The sequence below is a fragment of the Kwoniella shivajii genome, chromosome 7 (assembly GCF_035658355.1).
Source record: "Kwoniella shivajii chromosome 7, complete sequence".
In the NCBI taxonomy this organism is placed as follows: Eukaryota; Fungi; Basidiomycota; class Tremellomycetes; order Tremellales; family Cryptococcaceae; genus Kwoniella; species Kwoniella shivajii.
The window spans coordinates 1,543,973-1,567,436 of NC_085914.1; the positions used below are offsets into that span (position 1 = coordinate 1,543,973).

General features: G+C 42.4%; 8 protein-coding genes across 8 annotated transcripts; 4 read left to right on the top strand and 4 right to left on the bottom strand.

Moving 5' to 3' along the window:
* Positions 1 to 550: 550 nt before the first annotated feature.
* IL334_005682 (uncharacterized protein) lies at positions 551 to 7,021 on the top strand (the record flags this gene model as incomplete). Its single annotated transcript, XM_062937390.1, has 18 exons — positions 551 to 666; positions 758 to 1,163; positions 1,236 to 1,521; positions 1,579 to 1,826; positions 1,892 to 4,269; positions 4,336 to 4,397; positions 4,469 to 4,540; positions 4,604 to 4,695; positions 4,787 to 4,911; positions 4,998 to 5,149; positions 5,229 to 5,315; positions 5,402 to 5,520; positions 5,624 to 5,711; positions 5,782 to 5,904; positions 5,988 to 6,350; positions 6,499 to 6,700; positions 6,807 to 6,930; positions 6,992 to 7,021. 18 exons carry the CDS (start codon positions 551 to 553, stop codon positions 7,019 to 7,021), a joined length of 5,073 nt encoding a protein of 1,690 aa, XP_062793441.1.
* A 427-nt stretch (positions 7,022 to 7,448) lies between these two features.
* Positions 7,449 to 8,294, top strand: IL334_005683 (uncharacterized protein; the record flags this gene model as incomplete). Its single annotated transcript, XM_062937391.1, has 3 exons — positions 7,449 to 7,593; positions 7,880 to 7,990; positions 8,113 to 8,294. The coding sequence occupies 3 exons, from the start codon at positions 7,449 to 7,451 to the stop codon at positions 8,292 to 8,294; spliced, it is 438 nt and encodes a 145-aa protein (XP_062793442.1).
* A 935-nt stretch (positions 8,295 to 9,229) lies between these two features.
* On the bottom strand, positions 9,230 to 12,354 carry IL334_005684 (uncharacterized protein; the record flags this gene model as incomplete). The annotated part of the gene is made up of 4 exons (XM_062937392.1): positions 9,230 to 9,333; positions 9,404 to 9,533; positions 9,601 to 10,915; positions 10,976 to 12,354. 4 exons carry the CDS (start codon positions 12,352 to 12,354, stop codon positions 9,230 to 9,232), a joined length of 2,928 nt encoding a protein of 975 aa, XP_062793443.1.
* A 1,122-nt stretch (positions 12,355 to 13,476) lies between these two features.
* On the bottom strand, positions 13,477 to 14,327 carry IL334_005685 (uncharacterized protein; the record flags this gene model as incomplete). The annotated part of the gene is made up of 3 exons (XM_062937393.1): positions 13,477 to 13,566; positions 13,722 to 13,858; positions 13,955 to 14,327. The coding sequence occupies 3 exons, from the start codon at positions 14,325 to 14,327 to the stop codon at positions 13,477 to 13,479; spliced, it is 600 nt and encodes a 199-aa protein (XP_062793444.1).
* A 322-nt stretch (positions 14,328 to 14,649) lies between these two features.
* IL334_005686 (uncharacterized protein) lies at positions 14,650 to 15,414 on the top strand (the record flags this gene model as incomplete). The annotated part of the gene is made up of 5 exons (XM_062937394.1): positions 14,650 to 14,792; positions 14,859 to 14,954; positions 15,069 to 15,176; positions 15,265 to 15,319; positions 15,385 to 15,414. The coding sequence occupies 5 exons, from the start codon at positions 14,650 to 14,652 to the stop codon at positions 15,412 to 15,414; spliced, it is 432 nt and encodes a 143-aa protein (XP_062793445.1).
* Positions 15,415 to 15,594: 180 nt separating this feature from the next.
* On the bottom strand, positions 15,595 to 16,926 carry IL334_005687 (uncharacterized protein; the record flags this gene model as incomplete). The annotated part of the gene is made up of 5 exons (XM_062937395.1): positions 15,595 to 15,926; positions 16,079 to 16,157; positions 16,234 to 16,473; positions 16,553 to 16,651; positions 16,747 to 16,926. The coding sequence occupies 5 exons, from the start codon at positions 16,924 to 16,926 to the stop codon at positions 15,595 to 15,597; spliced, it is 930 nt and encodes a 309-aa protein (XP_062793446.1).
* A 1,352-nt stretch (positions 16,927 to 18,278) lies between these two features.
* Positions 18,279 to 20,841, top strand: IL334_005688 (uncharacterized protein; the record flags this gene model as incomplete). Its single annotated transcript, XM_062937396.1, has 10 exons — positions 18,279 to 18,328; positions 18,426 to 18,900; positions 19,003 to 19,112; positions 19,193 to 19,295; positions 19,365 to 19,425; positions 19,602 to 19,779; positions 19,880 to 20,014; positions 20,113 to 20,335; positions 20,415 to 20,514; positions 20,573 to 20,841. The coding sequence occupies 10 exons, from the start codon at positions 18,279 to 18,281 to the stop codon at positions 20,839 to 20,841; spliced, it is 1,704 nt and encodes a 567-aa protein (XP_062793447.1).
* A 1,257-nt stretch (positions 20,842 to 22,098) lies between these two features.
* Positions 22,099 to 23,386, bottom strand: IL334_005689 (uncharacterized protein; the record flags this gene model as incomplete). The annotated part of the gene is made up of 3 exons (XM_062937397.1): positions 22,099 to 22,593; positions 22,693 to 22,944; positions 23,192 to 23,386. The coding sequence occupies 3 exons, from the start codon at positions 23,384 to 23,386 to the stop codon at positions 22,099 to 22,101; spliced, it is 942 nt and encodes a 313-aa protein (XP_062793448.1).
* Between the last annotated feature and the right edge of the window lie 78 nt (positions 23,387 to 23,464).

The window sequence follows — 23,464 nt, forward strand, 5'->3', positions numbered from 1 at the left end:
AAAATATCAAAGGTTTTCTTGTGTGATCATCTTCATCGGACTTGACCGCACCAAAATCAGTAAAAGAACAACTTTGATTCATGAGAAACATTTCAGTTGACATATGATCGCGTTTCGTTATCTCTTCAGTAAGTTACGAGAGATCACTTCCTCCTTACAGAGATTCATTTTACGTGTGTATACTCATATATCATAGTCCATTCATCACCTCCACTCACAGGACCAACGAATCACGGCGACTACTTTGAAAAAAGGACGACCATTTCGATACGGATACGGTAAACAAGAAATACACGAATATCAATCTCCATATCATCAAGGGTTTTTCTTTGAAGGACGCATCTAAAGGACGTTCGTTGGCACTGAAGAGAATAATACCATAAAGCGAAAGTAAATACAAGAGGATCTTGTTCGTCTTCGACTTGGTATCTCAAGCAAGAGAAAGACAAAGAATATAGTTGAACCATCGGTAATATCTAGGCCTCCCTCTACAAGATTCTCTTTCTTGGAAACTTCTCTCCTCGACGACTTTACGATCGATGACTATATAATGGCGACCATGCTTTCGTTTGGGATGTTATCAGCCAAGATAGTGAATATCTCGGTCCAAAGCACTTGTGAGGATATATGGGATGGAACAGATTTCACATCTTGCTTCAAAGACCGGTGAGTATTCTCTCTTCGATCGATTCAGACAGTTCTCTTCGCAGAGAGGCATTCACAAGTCGGGAACAAGCTGACGTCAAATTTCTCGTAGATATATATCTAATGTCCCCTTCCTTATTATTGGCCTATCCCTTTTATTCATCCTATACAACTGGATCGTGTCTCACTATCTTTCATCCCCTTATACTCCGACTACACCAGAAACTCTCATTTCTCCATCGACTACTTCCGATCTCACCAAATTCGAAGCAGATGTGATATTGGATGCTGTAGCCTTGAATCTCCTCCCCCCGATTCAAGGCGAACCAGCAAAAGGGAGACTAGCGAAAGGAGAAGCTGAAAATGTGATCACTGAATGGAAAGAGGATGCTCAGAAATCAGAAACCAAATGGAGAAGGTGGAGATTCTGGGTTGCATTTCTGGGTGCATTAGCATGGTTCGAATTGGAGATTGCAAAAGGGGTGGTAGAGGGTGATTGGAAAGGTGTTGTCTTTCCTGTAAGTTCCACACTGGACTATAGGCTCCAATCGGGACATACATGTACTAATCATGTCAATCATCGACATTAGGCATGGTTGGCCCTGATAGCTCTCATACCCTCGTCTCCCCTTACAGCAATCTTGACAGTCCACCTGTTACCCACCCTGATCATGTTCAGATCAAATATAGTGCAACCTCATACTTCACGTCTGAGAATCGCTAGCGGTGTACTGGAGATGGTGTATTGGGTAGCGTTAATTAGCATACCTTATTCAGAAGGATTGGATAGGCTACTGGAAGGAGGTGTCTCGCAAGGGGGAAGCAGCTCGGGTAGTTACGGTACAAAATTGAACAAACATTGCGAAGAACCCACATGTGAGCAGATCACCCTACCTTGTACTGACATAGAACTAATGTCTGTCAACCACATAGCAACCTTTTCCAGAGCGACTTATAGCTTTCTTTTCCCCCTTCTTTTCAAGCATTACTTCAAGCCTATCACGCTTGATGATATTCCGGCCATAAGAGAAGATGATTCTTCTGCTTCTTCTCTAGGCGCATTTCGAGCATATAGAGCGAAGAGAGATAAAGACCATTTGAAGAAAAAAGGCGGGAAGAGAACAAGAAATTTAGGCGCAGATTTGTTCTGGTTCTTCTTTCCTGAGCTGGTGACACAGTCTGTGAGTTTTTCTGTGCCCCTACTCAGCGATGGAAATAAATCGCTGAAGTGTCATAAAAAAATTAGGTCTGGGCCATCACCTTCATCACCTTTCAATATCTCCCGCCTACTGGTCTCCGGTTACTGCTTCAATACGTCAAAGAGCGAGAAATCTATTCCACACCGAGTCACGTCGCAGTACTATACGTTGCTATGATGGCTGGCGGTCAGATTCTCAGCGTCATTCTTATGGGTCAATCTCTATACATCGGGCGACGTTTATGTATCCGACTGAGAGCGATTATTATATCTGATGTTTTTGCTAAAGCTCTTCGAAGACGTGATCTATCCGGGAACGTGAAAAAGACAAAAATTGATAAGAATGGCAAAACCGTCGATGATCCTGAAGCAGCCGCCAGTGAAGGTAAAATTGCAAACCTGGTTTCGGTGGACGCATTCATGATTTCCGAGATCTGCGCCTATATTTATTATCTTGTTTCATGTCCTTTCGCTATCATTCTCAACTCGTTTCTCCTATACAAGACCCTTGGTGTGGCATCTTTCGCAGGTACAGTAGTCTTGATTGCTCTCATGCCACTTCAAGGTGTGATTGGCCGATTGTATACCATTTATCAGAAGAGGTTCATGGCTGCTACCGATGCAAGACTAGAAAGTATTACAGAAGTAATAGCACACATCAAGCTCATCAAGTTCAATGCTTGGGAAAACAAGTTCTTCGATCGTATGAGTGAAACTCGAAAGAATGAATTGGGTGTATTGGCCTATAGATTCGCCACCACGACTCTTTTTCAAGTCTTTGTTTGGGGTACACCTGTACTAGTCACTGGCGTGGCCTTTGCAGTACATAGCATCGTATTAAAACAACCTCTTACAGCGGATCGAGCTTTCGCTTCGTTGATCTTGTTCAATATGCTTAAAGATCCCTTGGCTCTTTTCCAAGATACTCTGACTCGACTTCTTCAAGCATATACGTCGTGTGTTAGAATCCAATCATATCTCGATGAACCCGATACTCTCAAATACCAACAACTTTCAACTCCTGGTCCAGGCGAACCTGCGATTGGCTTCAAGAATGCTATTCTAGGATACGCAAGTCAAGAAGATATGCAGCACCTAAATGACGAAGATGCGGATCCATTTGCTCTTGGAGAGTTAAGCCTATCGTTTCCAGTCGGAGGATTGAGCGTCATTGCTGGTCCGGTAGGTTCCGGAAAGACTACTTTAATTCTTGGGCTATTAGGCGAAGCCATGTTACTTCAAGGGAAAGTCTTCATGCCCGATGATCATGCCAATCGAGATATCTGTCCCATCGATAAATCATCCGGATTGTCCGATACGATCGCTTATTGCTCACAAACGCCTTGGTTGATTGGCGCGTCCATTAGGGATAACATCGTGTTTGGATCAGAATGGGATTCCAAAAGATACAATCTTGTTGTCGACGCCTGTGCTTTGAGGAGAGACTTCGAAATATTCGAATTGGGGGATCACACTGAAGTAGGCGAAAAAGGAACTACTTGTTCAGGTGGACAAAAAGCTCGTATCGCCCTTGCAAGAGCCTTTTATTCACCAGCAAAGACTATCATTCTTGATGATGTCTTGTCCGCTGTAGACGCTCAGACCGCAAGGCACCTGTACGACAATATTTTACAAGGACAATTGACAGAAGATAGAACGGTGATCATGGTAACTCATCAGGTCAATTTAGTAGCTCCTGCATCAAAATTCATCGTGATGTTAGATAATGGTCAAGTGGTAGCAGCTGGAACACCAAATGAGCTTCTATCGTCTGGACATATCGATCATTTGGGAGAAAGCGACCCTTCCACACCAACCGCCAGTTCGTCCACTTTCACTGCTGAAGACGACCAGACCACCGATAAATTGATTGAACCAGTTTTGGATTCCGAACCGACCGACGCGCTTGAAACCGTCAAACAAGTCGAAGCTGATAAAGCAGCCGAAACTACCGAAGAAGTCAAATTAGATAAGCGATTGGTAGCGGCTGAAAGTTCAGGACAAGGCATGGTGGATATCTCGACTTATTGGCTGTATTTTAAATCTATGGGAGGTGGATTATTATGGTTCATGGTCGTTTTCGCTTTCATTTCAAGTACATTATTGCAAGTTGGAAACAATGCTTGGATCAAAGAATGGGCAAATTCCAACGATAGAGCTTCGACCTCGACTTCGCTAACTATACTTTCTCTCATCCAATCTAGAAAAGAAATAATGGAAACTATTCATATCGAATTGTCAAAAGAAAGATCAACCTTGTTCTATCTTGGTGTATATTGGGGTATATCAGCTTGTTATATCTTAGGCGTAGCTGGTAAAACCGCCGTTACATTCTTTGGTTCTTTGACTGCAAGTCAGAGTTTATATAGTAAATTGGTTAGAAGAATATTAGGTGCTAAAATGAGATTTTTCGATTCTACTCCTTCGTAAGCTTTCCTTATATCTCCGTTTGTGCGCAACATCATAAGCTCATACTACATTGCTTTTGACAGTGGTCGGATTATGAACAGATTGAGCAAAGACATGTCTTCAATAGATCAAGAGGCTGCGGAAAGTGAGTTAGCTTCACCCTCCCAATCTGTTAAAAATCAAGACTCAAAAGCTGATATGAATCTACTATAATAGTCTTGATGTATTTCTTCAATAACTGCTTGGCGGCTTCGGCAGTCTTGGCAGTAGTGACTTTCTCAACTCCTGGTAAGCATCCAACTCTACCTTCTACCGCAATCAAACCATACTAATTGTATGAGGATCAACTAGCATTCCTCATTGCCCTTGTTTTGATAGTGTTTGCGTATTGGCTACTAGGTTCATTGTATGTAGCTACTAACCGAGAGATCAAGCGAATCGACGTGAGTCTCCGCATCACACATTATTGAACTCACTGTGCCTTGGAATCTCATACCCGCTTCCTGCTGGTCTGACCCTCTTTACATTGAACAGAGTGTCACTCGATCGCCCATCTTCATCTCGTTCTCCGAAGTCTTGGTCGGGATGTCAACCATAAGGTCTTATGGTGATAGTGCAAGATTCACGCGGAAACTGTTCCATGAATTGGATCAAAACACGTATGTTATGTTCGCTTCTCGACTCGATTTTCTCATCTCATGTTTTTGACATGTAAGGCTGATGTATATTTCATTACGGATGTTAGTCGATGTTTCTGGTATCTATGGCAGATCAATCGACTCTTAAACAATTTCTCCAATTTCATAGGAGCGTTCGTAACTATTTTTGCTTCTGTTTTCGCTTTGAGAAACCCCAAAATGGACGCCGGAGCTGTGGGACTATCTATCACTTATGCTTGTAAGTCCTTGACTGCTCTTATACATTATTATCAACGTTTAGGTACTTGGTTCAAGCTGATATAAGCGGGATTTTATAGTGTCGTTTACTGAATACGTACTATGGGTGGTAAGGATGTATGCTGCAAGTGAAATGAGTATGAATAGTGTCGAGAGAGTTGGCGAATGTACGTAGAATCTCTTTTCTTCCCTCCATCACCATCCAGAGATGGTTTCGCCCCTTACTAATGATGAATCAATCGATCACTTTCAGATCTCGATCTCGAAGTTGAGGAAGAGGAAACCGCCAAAGGTATCGAGCCTCCTGCTCATTGGCCAACAAGAGATGGCAGTGTCGTGGTCGAGAATCTGACATGTCGATATGCTCCTCAAGTGAGTTGTTGCCTTTGAGATGGGAATAATCGATTTGCTTCTTCCCTAGAGTCTCAATTCTTGTTGTTGCCGTCTTACCATGCTAATCTGTCATCCCATGTAGCTCGATCCAGTCCTTCGGAATGTCTCTTTTACTATAGGGCCAAGAGAGAAGATCGGCGTTTGTGGAAGGACAGGCTCAGGTAAAAGTAGTACGTAGCTTGGTCATCTTCCCATAACAGGATGGCTTGTCAGGTTTCACGGTGTTGATTTGTTGCATAGCCCTCGCGCTGTCATTCTTCCGATTTTTACATCAAGATGGCGGTAAGATTACCATCGACGGATTGGATATATCCAAGATGAGTTTGCACGCTCTACGATCCAGGCTGACAATCTTGCCTCAAGGTAAGTAGGATCAGTCCATACAAAACGAACACTGTTTGGTGATCGTCCTGTGAATTCCAACTCATCTTGAAACTTGTTTTTAGAGGCCCAGCTGTTCTCAGGAACGGTGCGAGATAACCTCGATCCATTCGATCAACATGAAGATTCGTCCATATGGGAAGCTCTATCGCAATGTGGATTAATAGCTAAATCTAGATATCCATCAAGAGTACAATCCAAAGCGGATTTAACCAATCTTGCCACGCCGACGAAATCCCCGAATGCTAAAAGGACATTAAGGGGTCAAGCTAGTGTGAGGAGTCTCATGAAGAAAGTGAATAGTAAATTGGAAACTGTACAACAAGGAGAAGACGGACAATCTACCGAACAAGGAGAAGCTGAAGAAGAAGAGAGAGTCATGATTAGAAGTTTGGATGAAAAAGTTGCTGTTGGTGGGAAGAACTTTAGTGAGTCTTTTCACCTTGCGGATTGAATAATACTGTTGTTACTCGTGAGAGGGAGGGTTTACTTGACCCGAGCGTCCCAAAAGCCGAGGCAAACGTCCCTTGGGAAACACAAGTGTACTGATTGAACACTCTCATTTGCCGTTGATAGGTCAAGGACAAAGACAGCTTTTGGCTCTAGCAAGAGGTTTACTCAAACTTCGATCATCTTCATTCTTGATCATGGATGAATCGACAGCGAATCTTGATCACGCAACCGATGCTACAATCCAGAATGTCTTGAGAACTGAAATGAAGGATACCCAAATGATAGTCATTGCCCATAGATTGATGACCGTCTGTGGATTAGACAAGTGAGTTCTTCTGAAAGTCTCTCGTTATTGGTATTACAATACTGTAAGGACACGAATGGTCAAGGACGTGAGAAAGGATCTCGTGAGCTGATGGAAGATGACTTAGGATATTGGTTCTTGACCATGGAGAAGTGGTCGAATTTGGTACGCCGTACGAGTTGATGCTCAAGGAAGGAGGGTCATTCAAGGAACTGTGTAAACAATCAGGAGAGGAAATGCAGCTTCTAGAAGTGAGTGATTATTCTACCTTTACAGACACGATTGCGTCATGCTGATGAGAGTGTCTTTCAGCTTGCCAAACAGGTACACGAGAGCAGATAAGTCGGTAGTTGAAACAGATGATTGCATCTAGTAGTCGTCGGACCGAGAAACGAGATGGACAAAGACGATATATACTATGGATCAAATCAATTAGATCGGGATCGTGTAGCTTTACAATGCATATTACCCAGTATTTTAAATTCAGACTTGAAGGTAGTGCAGACGAATGAAGAGGAATGCCACATGATTTGCCACTGTGTGATATTTCCGACAAACACCGATCGTTCGCTTGCACTGCACCCCTCGTGGTGGGATGTATATATGTATATATGTATATATGTATGGTGATAATTCATCCACTCATATTGAACCAATATCATCAATAACAAGCATCTCTCTTTACATTATCGTCACGAACCAACATCATAAGAGCTGTTCTAAACATCATCATCATCAGTACCCACAGTTTAGACCCGAATAAATCAATATGCCAGTAAAAGAAACACCAGCAAAATACCCGGTGATCGATACGGATCCCCATTTCACAAGAGTAGTCAGGTATATGAGAGGAAGTGATTATGCGACTTGGGCAGGTGCGACTGCTGCTGGGCCTGGATTATTTTGGCTTTATGGTGAGTACATGATTTTGATTATGAAGTTGCTGGGAGAGAGATGTGATAGCAGCATGGTGTGATATAGATATATTGGGATAGAAGAGGTCTGCGAAAGAAATCGCGAATTGGGGATTTCGGTTAAGGGAACAGTAATGGGATAAAGATATAACGATCTTATCAAGCAGAGTCTTTCTTGTGGAATCTCCAATAATAGAAACGTTGATTTGCATATAGGCATACAAACCGGAATAAGGATCAGACGCTGATTGATAGTAACCTTTTTTGTTCTTTTTTGGTATAACAGAAAAAGTTGATCCCACAAAAGCATCAAAAGCATCATTGCGATCAGCACTTCGATTAACTGGATTTTTGGGATTCGCAGCTGGGTTTATGTTGGCTTATCAAAATTCAAGTTGTGAGTTTTGTGTTTTGGGATTGCAATCTTGTCACACACAATGTGGCTTCGAGAAAAGACATTGCTGACATCTCGTATGTCGGATTCGTTGGATGGATGGTTGGTTGGTTGGTTGATTGTAGTACGATTTTGGGGATGGAAGGAAAACGCATATGAAGTTGAAAAAGATCAAAAAGAACTATCAGCAAGAGTATCTTCTGGACAACCTATATATGGTGAAACTGAATTAACACCTTATCTTCAAGGTGTAGCATCTAGAAATTCTACTTTTAGTCAATTGAAATTACATGCTTTCCCTTGGTGAGTTGATCTGAGTTGAAATTGATTGGATGTGATTCGATTTTACTCGTAATGCGAGTCGGGTTCTGCTAATATAGAAGAAAGGAGTTTGGAAGATGGGGTTTTGTGAATCTGAGATTGCGGATCCTCAGGGATCGATTAGAGAGGTCAAAGATCGTCATTGTTTTTGTCATGTCAGAATGGTCATGTGGGCTGGGGCGAGGGGCGAAAGCGATTCGTCAGAATGGCTTTGAGACGGATGTCAAGGGGGAGGTGACTTTGTTCGTAGGATTCACCGAGATCGAGAGAGTGTGGTTGGATGAAGCACAAGGGAGGAGACCTCAATGGCCTATACATCATGATTCCCGATGACTTTAACCATGAAAACCACTTTGCTAACCTTGATCTACAACTTATGCCTCATAGGTTCAACGTAGCTAATCACAACGTTCACGGAGTCGACACCTCAAAATACGGAGCGGATAAACAACCCTCATAGATTGATCAAATTATCGGTAAATCCTCCTTCCTCTCTCTCCTTCCCGTTTTTACTCGTAGTCGAAACCACTTTCATAGAGATATTCAATCTCACTCATCAATTATTATACTTGTTATTATGAGAACGCAAATCAAAGTCTCACACTCCATACCATACCTTCATAATTCAGGATTAGTATGAACGCTAGTGGATTCAGTGGTGAAATATGCATCAAAAACTACAAAATGGCTAATCACCAAGTCTGTGCACACGTTTGTTTTGAGCTGAACGAAGGTTCATTTTACTTGTTGTCATGATTATGATACATGCTGTGCATGATGATACTCGACCGTAACATACATAAGGAAACGTATCGTAACATACATAAGGAAACGTATCGTAATGCGGGATATACCTCACGTGAATGTGCGTAGGATGGGGAAAATATGTAATACAACTTGATCGATATCGTTACGATTGTTCTACGGAATGGTGGGACCAGGTTGTTCGGTCAATATGGAGTCTAGGTGATTGCCTACAACAGCAGTTGAGGTCTCGTTGGGCGTAACCTTACTTGTATCCACAGCTACATGGGAAGAAAATCATGGTCAGCTTTTATTCTCGGAACGAGAAGTGTTCAGGTGAAAATTACTCACCTTCGGATCTACAAGCGGGACAACTATTTCTACCTGTACTCAACCATTGATCAACACATTCCTTGTGATAACCATGTCTACAATTTAAGATACGGCATTCGTCTTCCGGCTCATAATCTCCAAGACAAACCTATATTGAAAGATAATCAGTTTCTCGTCAAGCTTGTTCCATATCATCATGTGAATAAGGAACTTACCAGACATCTGTCACCGCAAATGTCCAACAATTCACCTTTATCTTTCAGAGTTTCCATATCTATACCTTTGACGATCTTCAATCCACTTTTCTCGATCTCGGTTTGATCAACTGTTGGAGGTTTTGCAGGACCCATCAACTCACTTATCATTGACATTTCTTCATCTGTCAACGGACCACCTGTTATCAAACTGGGTATTGATAATATCGGGTGATTTCGTGGATAATTACCTCCGATCACATAGACGATATAAGTGTTCAGAGGTCCTCCTAGGGGTCTTCTGACTCTTGATGGATTCAGTCTATCCATAACTCGCTCTCTCAATGATCGACGTTCTGATCCAGTCGGTATATTCGGCGTCGCCGTCGGAATTGATGATGGTGAAAACAGTCCAGGTGAAGATGGAGGTGAAGAAGCAGATGTCATTTCAGGATCTGAAATTCCTGCCGCAGTGGATCGAGCAGTGTCAGGAGTGGTAGCCGGTACTTGTCCATCGGCAAATGGGAAACTTGGATGTTGAACTAAATCTTCGGTTGTCATGCTTGGATCATGTCGAATACTTCTCACCCCGATGAAGATGCAAGGTACCATAGCTTGAGGTTCTTCTCCTGCGGTACCTTCACTCTCGTTGAGAGTTCCTGCGGTCGAAGGGAAGGAAGGGAATACATGTGCTCTGAAGAAATTCAAGCGGCGAGGTTGACCATTTATTCCACCAGTGACTTGAGGGACGACGCGGGAAGAAGTGGGGGGTAGATTTTGGCCCAATTGCTGATGAAATGTGGGGATTGCAGAATCGACAGGGATAGAAGCAGGATGTAGACCAGCTTCTGGTGGATCGACTTGTTGGGGTTGCTCGAGAGTAGGGGTTGAGGGAGAAGGTGTTGGTACATTTGAAGGAGCTGTGACGAAACTTTCTGCTTCTCCTTCTTCTCTAACCTCTTCCGCTTCGCCTTGCTCTTCTCCATCTCTCTGGATTGGTTCAGTAAATTCTCTTACAGCTCCGACCAAATCATCTTGTAAGCCTTCCAAGAAAGTCTGAAAGTCTGTCGATATGGCTTCATCACTTGCCTCTGAGCCGCCTTCACTAGTGGTACTTGAAGTACTCTGTTGACCATCTTCTCTGGAGCTTCGTAAAGCTGTGCGGAGATAGCTTCCTAAAGCAGCTTCGACACTCTGACTTCTGTTAGGTCGAGAAGGTCGAAGGCGATTGACGATGGATTCGAGAGCTGACGCGGCTGGTGAGCGTGTTAGAGTAGAGGGGAGAGGAGGGTGAGAGGGAGCCAGAAGGGTAGTAGCCGTTGCGGCTGCAGCGACTCTATCGGGCAGTGGGAGTTAGCTGATCGTCCGGTTTCTTGACCAACAGGTAATCACTCACGTTAAGAGACCACCGATCATCCTAGCCTGAGTGTCCACATTAGAATTACTGTTATCTCTTTCTTCATTTCTATTTCTTCTATTATTACTGCCTTCAGATGATCTTCTATTTCTCAGTCCAGGTCTTCTCGCTGAATTGGAAGTATTACCATTGGCTTCATCTTCGGGTGATTGTGAATGCGTTTGAGCTAAACCTTGAATGACTAATACAGCACCTGTGGGTCTCCTCCTACCGTTTTCTCTAGTTTCGTTCAATTGTCTTTCACTTTCAGCTAAATCTTCACGAGCTTGTTCGAGTCTTTGTGTAAGCTCTTCTATTGTACTCTCATTTTCGGCTGACGTAGAATCGTTATTGATATGCTCTCCAGATACGGTAGGTCGTGATTGTGGAAGAGCTAGGGGGTGTGATGTAGATGTAGCAGTGGGTGTGGACGTAGATGATTCACCTGGAGTTGAGAATCCAAGTAAAGCTGTTAAACGATCAGACATCGTCCTTTGAGGTGGCGCAGGTAAGGAAGTAGATTGATTTGCCAGATCAGGAGAAGAATTAGATCGTCTGAATCGATGAAAGAAATTATCAGTTGTAGGATGAGAAGAAGGCAAGTTTATTGGCCATTCTGGACCTAAAGCTTCCCTGACCAACGATAATGATTCGCGTCGTTCTTCTGACAACGGATCGGAAGTCTCTGATAAAGGTGTGATTGGTAATGGTATAGAAGCGGGCGATGGTGAAGTGCTGTGTACCTGTCCAGAATCGGATGATGTTGTCACGGGTGGCAAGGGAGGGGAGAGGGTTGATGGTCGTTGAATATTTGGCGACGTGGTTTTGGATTTGAGAATATCGTTCTTTTCGGCAGGAGGAGACGGGGTGATTTCCATGCTTTCATCCTGTGTCTCAATAATAGGTGGTGGAGAAGGAGCTCTTGAGATTTGCATGAGTGAAGTCTCTTCCTCTAGCCCTACCCTCCGACTGGTAGTACCTTTATTGATATTTGGTCCATTGGTTGAAGAGGAAGGGGCGGAAGTAGAGAAGAGTGAAGTTGATCTTCTAAACCTTTTCTTTTGTTTCCCTTCACGATCATCACGTCCATTTATGGGTGTATCCGATGTCGAACTACTTCCCTGCCTAAGTCTTTTTGAGCTAGAACTAGAGTTTGCATTTGTGTTTGTATTTGTGTTTGTGTTTGATAAAGATTCACCCATATTTCCATCACGTCGAGATATACCCAAAGTTGATAATCTGCGCAAAGAGTTGAATCGAGGTAGAGATCGAGTTGATTGTTGTTGATGTTGATGTGGTGAAGTGGAAGTGGAAGTGGGTGAAGAGGAAGAGGAAGAGGAAGGTTGATTTCGTTCTGGATGCGATTGGGTCGAGCCCATATTGCTACGATTCACGAGGTTAGTCGGCCAATGAGGGAATCGAGATGAATATCATTCTATTTGATATTCACTACTTACGTTGTTATCTAAGACTATCCCTCTATTAGTTGTTTTCAATTATCGATTATCAAAACTAGCAACGATTGTTCTCGGTGAAAGGTATAATTGTATCGATTGGTAATCAAAGGTATCGATGGCGTATTAGGTATTCATGAATTGCGCTTTCACTGGTCACTTGAAAGACCCAGATGGTGGCAGACACACACTCGGGTCACGGTTATGAATTGTAAGGGTCTGGAAGTGGGAATGTATCGAGAGACTGAAGAAAGAGGAAGAAGGTGGTGGATCAATGAACCACTGACTGACTGATTGATTGACTGAACGATGCGATACCAGGAATAACCTTCACCAGCGGCGATATCCGTTAGAAAGGGGATGATGATGATGACGATAAAGAAAAGGAAAGATGATGAGGGGGGGTGGGGAAGATGAGAAAACGCCATAAGATAATGTTTGAGGGCTGAACGTATGCATTCTAGAGGAGCACATCCACTCGAATCACATGTCGGGATCTGAGAGCATGTAACTGATCATTTTCTAACCGTAAGGATTCACTGAAAGCTCAAATATACGAGAAACAGTAGATGGGATAGCTTCACGCCGGAATGCCACGCTGGACTACGCCCCTCTTTCGGTGGACCTGGACCTCAATCAAGCACGGAGATACACCGACTACACTGATGAGATGCATGATAATCAATCAAGGTGGGATATGCAACCTCAGAATTTGATATACACAGTAAGTAACTCATCTCACACCCTTTCGTCCCTCCAAAAAAAGATCGAAACTGAGTAATCTAAATTGATCTTACGGATGAACCATGGACTATCCGGTGAAGTAATTACAAAAAGATGTAGAGCATGAAGGATTGGATTGTATTCGCTTTTGCGACTCAGGAATGTACGCTTTGTGATCGAAATCGACTTTATACATGATATCATTTTCATACAACTCACTAACACCGACAATACCATCAAAATGCTACTTTTTTCGTGTTTTTCTTGCTTCATCATTGTGAAACTGTGAAACCACAGGCATAAACCATATCAACTTGAAACGTATCACTTTGAAGCGAATTTTCCAATTTGATAAACACCTTTGGCACCTAACTTTGCCGCTCCGACACCCAATTTACCTATTCCCGATAGTACCTAAAGTAGCACAGCAAAGCACAGCATTAGCAGGGATCCTTCTTCTTTCCCTTTCAGAGAGGTATCGTTCAGGCTCTTTTGAGCCAAGTCTGATATTTTGATTGGCACAGTAAAGCGATAATGATAATGCGAACTTGATAGATACCAACACTCACTTGATCTTTCCTCTCGGTAGTAGCTACACTTCTCCATCCGTCAGTAACTCTATCAGCTGCTACGCCGAAAGTGTTTTGAGCACTTTCAGGGATGTATCCCTGTATCTGTGCGATACGAGATGGTGGAGGTGGAGGAGCTGATGTTATTAGACGCAAAGATGCATATGCTCTATATGAGCTAAGGTGATCATTTCTGCTCGGTGGGATTCACCCAATGGACAGGCAATACTCACTGGTTGGTACATTTCTTCTGGGTGGTTCAGGTGGAGTATGAGGCATCATACCTTCTCTTCCTAGGGGAGGTACCCTTCTTCCACCTGTGCCTAAACCCGAACCTGATGATGATGAGGATGGTTCTGGGGTAGAGCGATATCCTTGTCTTTCGGGTTTGGGTTGATAGCTATAAGTCTGAGCGGTATCTGTCCTTCCTCTGGACAAGTCAGAAAGAGAGCCATATGTCGTAGGCTGGTTTGAAGCCGGATGGGGTGCGGCAGATGCCGAGGTAGAGGAAGGTCGAGTAGAATTGTTATATGCTGGAGGTGGGGTTGATGTCGTAGGGGGAGGTGAAGTGTAAAACGGATTGGTATATCCTTTAGGTGGTGCCATTTTGTGTTAGAGATCCTTCTTCGGGGCGGAATGGATGAGTGTAAGCGACTCGTGATTTATCTGATGGTCTAACGCAGACGAATATGAGATGGTAGATGGGGAATGTGATATGTGAAAGCAATGTTGTCGAGGGTGTGAGATGTGACCTTTCTTGGCACACACTACGGTTACTGACGTATTTTACCCAGCTCACCATATGCAGATATTTGATCCCGTTCATTCCTTCGAAAGTTTCAACCGGTCAGGACTAAAACAGCTTCGATTACCTCTCTACTTCTCCCCAGTTATCCCTTTGGGACCAGCAACGAATCGTTGTGTCACGATGGCATCTACAAGCGTATCTCATTCTCCTCTGCAGACAGACACGAATCAAATATACACTGCCCACCTTCAAACCTCCATCTTACCGGAACTGGAAAGTACGAGGCATCTCCTGTTAAAGATAGAAAATGATATAGCGGAATAGTAAGCTATGATACCATTTTCATCATTTGATCTTGTCGTGCCTAGCTCATACATTTGGAATTACAGTGAGGATCTCAGGAAGAAGATTGACGAGCTCGAAAAGGTCGACAATGTGGAGACACTGACAGAGTTAGGTGCTGGTGTATGGGTTGAAGCCGTAATGTAAGTCTTCCGACTCCATTTCCATTGAGTGATTATTTCGCATTACAATTCCATATATCAAAGATCACATATACGGACACGTAATACTGACTTTGTGTTCCCGATCATCTATAGATCGGACACAAAGATTATCACCTTGGATCTTGGATTGAATTTACATCTAGATATGAGTTTGGCGGAAGCTAGACGGTACACAATGAAGAAAACTGATATACTGAAAATGTTCGTTCAACTCCATCATTCCAGATCGGACATACTCCTTCATTCATAACATGTTTGACGAGTAGAGCTAATGCTCTATTTCGAATAGGAAGCGAGATACGTTCAGTAAGAAAGAAGAGTTCCTAGTCTGGCAAGTTGGACAAGTGAGTCTCGAACGAAATCATGGATTTTGATATATATTCAGAGCTTATGTTTGTTGTTCTATCAGTTTCATGGAGCTATAACAGAAGTAAACTAGCCGACATAAGAAGAACAGCACCGCTGTACGATTAGGGGAACGATATGATGTTGTACTCGCCATTCAGTGAACGTAGCCTTCACATTAAACTATATTTGTATGGTTCGTTCATTTCCATCTCTTTATTCTATCATGAATTCGGCAACAGCTCAAAACTTTATTCTCTATTTACTATAATTACTAATCCGATCTGATTCTAGGTTTCTCAACCATTCCAGTAAAATTTTGACTTCTCCAAAACCAATCTTTCAATCCAACAGTCTCAAAGAAAGGCATTAACCAACTGAATAACGAAGACATTGTACCTATCCAGATTTTACCATTTGGATTTGATCGATCAATTGCGTTGACAAATCTTTTAGCAAATTTCTCTGGAGAAATGATCAATCCAGCTCCATCCTTTACTCCTTGCAGCACCCTGGAATGGATATCTTTGAAGTTTTTATAATAGGGAGTTGGAGTAGTTGAGGTGATATCAAAGACGTGTGAGATGACATCCGTACGAACGATACCTTTACATGAAAATATCTCATGATCAGCTCTTTTTACGATATATGATCCGGCCCTTCTTTGTACGGTCAAAGTTGGACAACGCGTGTCCGGAGGGGACTTTGAACTCTCTGTGCCGTCCTCAAATCAGGGAATTATGCATCTTATGACTCACCTGTTTCACAGTTGACCACTTTCACATTGAGGTTGGCCATTTCGATCCTCATTGTATCGGATAATGTTTCCAAAGCAGCCTATTTGATATGTAAAAGAAATCAGCTCATACACCATTTCTCCGAAGTGCACAGGATGGTCAGTGGTCCATCTTACCTTTGAAGCGTTGTAACCACTTGACCAAGCAGGACCCCAATGAACCAAACTACCCATATTTACAACTACGCTCTTCCTAATCTTCCCATCTGATCCTGGAGCAGGTTCGTTTCCAGCTTTCACTAGCAACGGAGAGGAAGCTTGGATAACAGCTAATGGAGCTATGAGATTCGTTTCTAAGATCTGTCGAAACCCGTCCAAAGACATATCTAATGCTGGAGCAGGACCCGTGATAGCTGCCTGCATAACGAAACACATTGTTTTAGGGAGCTGCGAATACAGAGGAATAAGGCAAGGAAGGTAAGTCGCAAGAGCTCACATTATTGATCAGTAGATCTAACCTTCCGTTATTTTGATCGGACACTTGTCTGACGACATCTTGTATGGATTTTGAATCGGTCACATCAAGTTTCAAAAGCTATTATAATATGATCAATCTGTGGAAAAAAGAAACGATATGATGCCCAAAACCTGATTTGTACAGTAAAATCCACAACAATTTTAAAAACTCACTTCACATTTACCTTGTAGATGAGACATATTTGTTACTTTTCTAGCAGTAGCGTAAACTTTATAACCTCTTTTGACTAACTGTAAAGCGGTTTGAGTCCCAAGACCATTTGGTGATGAACATCCCGTTATGAGAGCCACTCGACGATCATCTGACTTTGACACTGACGCTGACGCTGACATGACTTTTCTTTTATCTATGATATAATGATTAATGCTCTTTTCCACGGTTTGTCTGGGAATGTGCTGGAAGATGACTTTCATGTCACTATGGTTGGGCTATTTAACCATAATTTTAGAGATAGATAAGGCTTACGTGTCGGTTGTTCCAATGACACAGTTTGACATAGCCGGTCAATGCCCGTCTTCATCCCCGATTAAGAATCTTTCCTTGGCAAAATATAACATCTCCTGTTCTACATCATGATGCCACCCTTTGATGACATGTGAGTCGCCTGATGTCAAATGGAAAACACTTGGAAGCTTTGGCTCAATTCTAGTAATTTAGGAAAACTGATCTATCTCATGTCCGCTTCCATTTCAGTGCTGTGTGGACCATCTTGATCCACGCAGTACATAGATGAGCGAGCACATCATGGAGGGTATCAGTGGGAATGATGAGCGATTTGCCATATGCTGCCCTCACCCACCCCCGTTCACTTCGTCACTTTCCGACCTCGAGTGTTGATCAAGTACTAACATCAATTTGACAGCTTGAATTGCTATCTCAGAATGACATATGAACGGATTTCCTGCTGTCGTTACTCTAGTTACCGATCCCGCCGTTCGTTAGTCTGGTATACGGGTAAGATTCGGCAAATTTCGAACGGGCAAATTCAATTCTACCCTTATCTCTATGACACAGTCGTTGTGAAGCCAACACATATCTATATATACATATATAGCTCAGGATAGTTAGTGATTAACTTGCTTGCCTCATCTTAACGTCAACCACACTAAAAACACTTTCGATCGCATTTCTCTATCGGGAGAAGCTTGTAAGAGATAACGTTACATATTGACACGACTCACCAATACTCGTACTTTGACTAACCTGGTGCCTATCTCGGTTGAGAACAAATCCCACTCTACGAGTACTCGTATGAAACACCCCTTCTATTAGTCACTCGCCCCTCAACCCCGAAAAAAGTCACGTAACACACCACCCTTCGTGTTTCTATCTTTAGGCTGTGTCCAGGGAACCAATGAATGCTGTACCAACAGGATCAAAGCTATGTCATACTTCATATTCAATTGTCGTTATCATGCGTCCCAAAGGTAAAAACAACTATAATGAAACAACCACACTCACTCAGATCTATCGGAGATCCCGGCCAACAAATAATCACTCGACTTTGCCCCACTTTGTACAATGGGTCGTTATGACCATATCCCCGTTAACATGATAATGATCTGACATGTATAAATACCGTTCATATCACACACTCAAGTTATTCAAAGTTCCCCTGACAGATCCATAACCATTACTCATAACGATATAAAACTCAATTGAGCTCAACCATCCACCAATTATAATGACGGTAGTAAAACCAACTCATTTCGTGGTGGTTCCACTTGCCATGTGGTACGTCCCAGAACATCTTTCGCCTATCTTGCATCTATTCGTGTGTAGGAGCAGGAATATTCTACACATACTGACCATTCATGCTTGACGATGATAGGGGCCATCTTAGACCTTTATTGCATCTATCATTGAACCTTTTGGCCGTTCATCCCAATCTTCATTTGACACTCCTTGCGGCACCTTCTGTTCTTCCAAAGGTAGAATCTGAATTGAAATCAACTTCTTTCGCTCATATCTATACGCCATCTCCTACCACTTCAGGAACATCCACTCCTTCCCTCGGAGCCAGTGCAAGTGCAAGTGCAGGTGCAAGTACAGATGCTCATCATACATCATCAAAAGAACAACAGCAAGAGAATAAAGCTATTGCAGATAGACTTCAAGTCATCACTTGTATCTCACCAGAATTTGATTTACCTGAGCAGTGGGATCCAGCAACTATGGCTAAAGAAGGTGTGGATTATGCCAAAACGATTCCTGCTTTCCTCAAAGACTTACTCGGTAAAGAACATAAGATCCAAGGAATCAATAACAAGTTTGAAGATATAGCCCCAGACTTCCTTATTTTTGACGTGAGTATCAATAATGTGATGGATGTCCATATAAGATATAAGGCACACATCCTTGCCGCCGACTATTACAGGACTTCTGTGCTGATATATAAACGGTCATAGGTCTTCAATTTTTTCATTCCGGACGTCATGAGAGCGGTTTCTTGTGAGAGTGGAAACAGAGTTATCCCTTTGATAGGTTTCGTTCCTAGTAATGCTACTGCTTCTTACCAGTGAGTCATCAAACTTTTAGTCACTCTTGAATTCGTTTGAGGAGATAAGCTCGAAACTATGCTGACACTGGCGTTACTAGCACTTTTGCTGAGGAAGAAAAGGGGGGATCATTCGCTAAAATGCTTCGATTGGTGAAAGAAGATGTGGCAAAAGGTCGCGACACCACAGAGGCTTATGGCGAAGTGAGTATTTAGGCTAATCAGGACATTTTTGGTACAACCAGTCAAGCTGATGGCAGTGTCTCGCGATAGCATTCTTTTGCAGCTTATGGGCAAGTGAAGAAACTTCCCGGTTTGGCTGATAAATTTGACTGTGAGTCTGCGTCGAGATTTCATAGATACGAGAGTCAGCTGTCTGACTTGGACAATGGTCTCCTTCGAATCAAAGATGAATGGTGTAAGTGAAAGTCCATACTCAGATACGGATGAAACTTAAAAGAGTACTTCTTGGGTTGAACGTCTACTCATCATTTGCGCTGTAATACTTAGGGCCCAATATGGCTACGATCCCGTTCCCTCCAGGAACATTCATGGCCGTGATTCCAAGTGTCCAATTGACAGACGATGAGAATATGACTGGATTGATTTGTCCAACGACTGCTGAAATTGAAATGGAGGCAGTGGAGGCGTTGGAAAAGGATCTAGGTAAGAGGGTTTATATGGTAGGGTGAGCTGTCTGATAATCACTATGAACCCGCACTGAGGATGACTTGATGATGCTGACCGTCGTCGTCGACACAACACCATTTCATTGTATGTGAAATCAGACCGCAATTTCCTGAATCCTCTTGGATTGGAGAACATCCCATACCGAAAGCGTCCAATGCCGAAGACGAGAAAGTGTACAGATTCCTTGACGATATGGACGAGAAGTATGGTCCCAACAGCGTCATCTATGTCAGGTGAGCTATATGTCTCCTGATCATTATCAACATACCGCGATAAATGATGGCGTGCCAAAATAACAAGAAGTGACATTAACGAAAGAGGGCGTATTCAGCTTTGGATCAATTTTCTTCCCTGTCTTACGACCTGAGATCATTCGATATATCCTTCAATCACTCAAGCAAGCTGGATTCCCATTCCTATTTGCTCACGCATCAGGAATGGCTCAAATCCCCGATGAACTCATCAAAGAGCTTGAGGAATATGACGATTGCTGTATAGTCAATTTCGCTCCGCAGTGGGATGTGGTCAACCATGATGCTACCGGCTTCTTTTTGGTAAGCACTCGCTCTTTCTCTTACTGTATCAGTTTTCATCGATATGACGTCCTGACTCTGATTGTGGCTATTCTCATAGACTCACTGTGGATCAAATAGTACTGCAGAGGCAATTCTAGCAGAGCTTCCTTTGGTCACGATGCCTTTTGCTGCCGATCAAGGAGAATTCGCTGCATTACGTGAGTAGACGAAGACTTTCTTTCGCGTGGTTCTTGCTGTATTAACCATATTGTCCAGTTACCGAAGTTTACAAAGTCGGAATCGACCTCAAGCAAGTGAAGACTTTCTCTAAGCCTGAATACAATAAACTATACGATGGTACAGTCGTTTTAGGCACAGAGGATGCCATCAAAGAGGAATTGCACGAGACTTGGAACAAACTTAGAGGACCTGAAGGTGAAGTCTTAAGAACCAATATGAAAAAACTTAAGTCTACTGTCAAGCAGAGTTGGGTAAATGGTAGATCCAAGAAAGATATGTTGGCTCTTGGGAGATGTTTCGAATAATCGTTCAATAACTTTAGATATAGTACATTGTGAATAGCTTTGTATGCGCAATCCAGACTAGACTGGGTCAAGCCTCATCTAAAACCTGCTGCACAGCCGGAAATTCTACTCCTCGACCTGCGTCGTTCCGATTGAATCATCTGTCCAAAGTTGGAACCTTTGACAATTACCATGACCATGGCTTTATGACCATCACTTTTACCAGTATCGCTTTCATTTTCGTTGCGATCAGTCAACTTTTTCCTTACTTCATCAAAACCTTCTTCTGTTGTGATGGAAATCGTCCTTCCTCTCGAACCGTTATTGTGATTGGAAACAAAATTGGATCTTGCAGTCTCACCAATATCAAATCTGGTATAGATACTTCACGTATTGTACATGGACATGTTGGTTCCATTTCTGGACACTGGGAACATTGAGAAGGCATAAAATGTTCTTTAAAAGCCACATAAACTTGAGTAAAAGCTTGATCGACATATTCATGCTTGGTTGGATTTGACCTTTCGAATTCCGGACATGGACATGGAAATGGAGTTGGCACTGGCATTTTAACTTGACTTACTTCGGTCAGTAGAAGGTAGATAGTAGACAGTACCAGTCTATCTTCTTGTACCGAACGTATTGAAAAGTGCCCTTCTCTGATGATACACCTTTACTGGAGGTCCAGCGAAGTTGAGTTTGGCCACCTGGGAGCATGCGACTGGGTGCTAAGTCGTGTATAGGAACAAGAGCCGAAAAAGAAAAGAGGGCGAATGGGAATGGGAATGACTCTATTTATCTGTTAACCTGTTGATTGTCTTTCCATTTCTGCCGATTGGTCAAAGTAAACGCAAAATGTGCCAAGCTCTGCAGCGCATAGTAGATAGAGGCGACACTCTTTTCGTTACGCAACTCCACTTCGAGAGGCTATTGACGAGAATCAGATCAATCTTTTGACGAGTCTTCGTGATTTGGACTTTCTCGAAGCCTGACCCTTCTTTTCTCTTATACTTTTCTTAATTTGCAACAAGAGTTGTCTTGGACATGCCGAACAGGTTGCATGTGTGCACTACGTTAATCGTGAATGATCTTGATAAAGGACTAAACTAGCTATCTCAAGACGTGTATATGGAATGTTTGTAAAAGGAAAAACATCAACCATAAATTATGTACAGTAAGTATATCGTATATCGAATAAGGAAAGAGGTTCCATTGTTTGTCTTTTTCCCTCTCTGAATGGGAGAAGTTTGTAAGATTATTTTTTGAGTTTGATTTCATTCATTCTTCTTTGGAACCTTCAATTTCTTCTGAACCTACTAAACCCGCTTCACCTAAAACGGTTAATAACCATCTGTTCACCTCACCAGATTCTACGCCACCTTGTTGATCGATAAATTCTCCTACTGATTTACCCACTACGGAACGTGATTTATGTATAAGGGATTTACCGTTATTCGAGGTGGTTGATAGGTTTAATTGAAGTATATAACTTGGTCCTTCACCCGTAGATGTAGATGTAGATGTAGATGTAGTGGTGGTTGTAGACGAAATCAGATTCGTACCGGAGTTGGAAGTTTGAGGGGTTAGTAGAGTCGATGAAGGAGTAGAAGGTATGGTAGGTGAGTTCGAGAATGATGAAGAATAAGATTGGTTAGGTGAAGTTGGGATTGAAGTAGGTGATGAAGGTCTCGTATGTGGTGAAAATGATATTTGTGGTATAGGTGGAGATGATAATGACGTTGATGATATGATTTGTATATGATCAGTTTCGATCTATAACGCAAATATTAGCGACGTCAAAGTATTATCATTCATTTTAGGCTTTACAAATCATTTCATTGAATGGAATTGGATTTGGCAAGATTGACTAACCCTTTTAACCATTCTTCTTCTTTTACCTTTGAATACTTCACCTTTCTCGACCCATCTTTTCCAACCCCACAACGTGATTTGTAAGATCGTATAAATGATCACTGCTATCCATAAGATAGATTTTGAATTTTCGAATTCAACTTTATATGAATAAAGGACTGATGAAAGTGCTATGATAACTGAAGAATATCCTAGTGATAGATGAACTGTTGGATGTAGTAATGAAGGAGTGAATGATTGATTTTGAAGATGCTATTTCAAGTTGAATTTTTCCGTGAATTTGGAAAAAGTAGATCAAAGATCAATTAGCTACCTCGACTTGAAACTTCACAAGAAAAACAGCACAAGACAAAGGAAAGGAAAGGAAAGGAGACGACAGGATTGTTTGTCTCGATGAACTGAAATTCGATATGGGTTATGGGTTATGGGTTATGGGTTATGGGTTATGGGTTATGGGATATGGGATAGGTCAAAACCAGATCACAAATTTCATACTCACGCTTTTCACTATATCATCTAAAGCGGATTTGATTTCACCCAAATTGGCATTATTGACCATGACGACAGGTAATGAATCATTTGTCAAATTCAAAGTCGTGATTGAAATTGGTTCATCTGGTTTTGTCTTGATCTTTTCCATTGTTGGATTCGTCGAGGTCACTGTACCGCCTTTGGCGGATTCCTTGTTCGCCATGAGGTTCTATCGTTGTTTTTACCAGTGAGTACTATTCATGCAAACATGGTGGTGTTCTATGTTGAGATTGATTCAAAC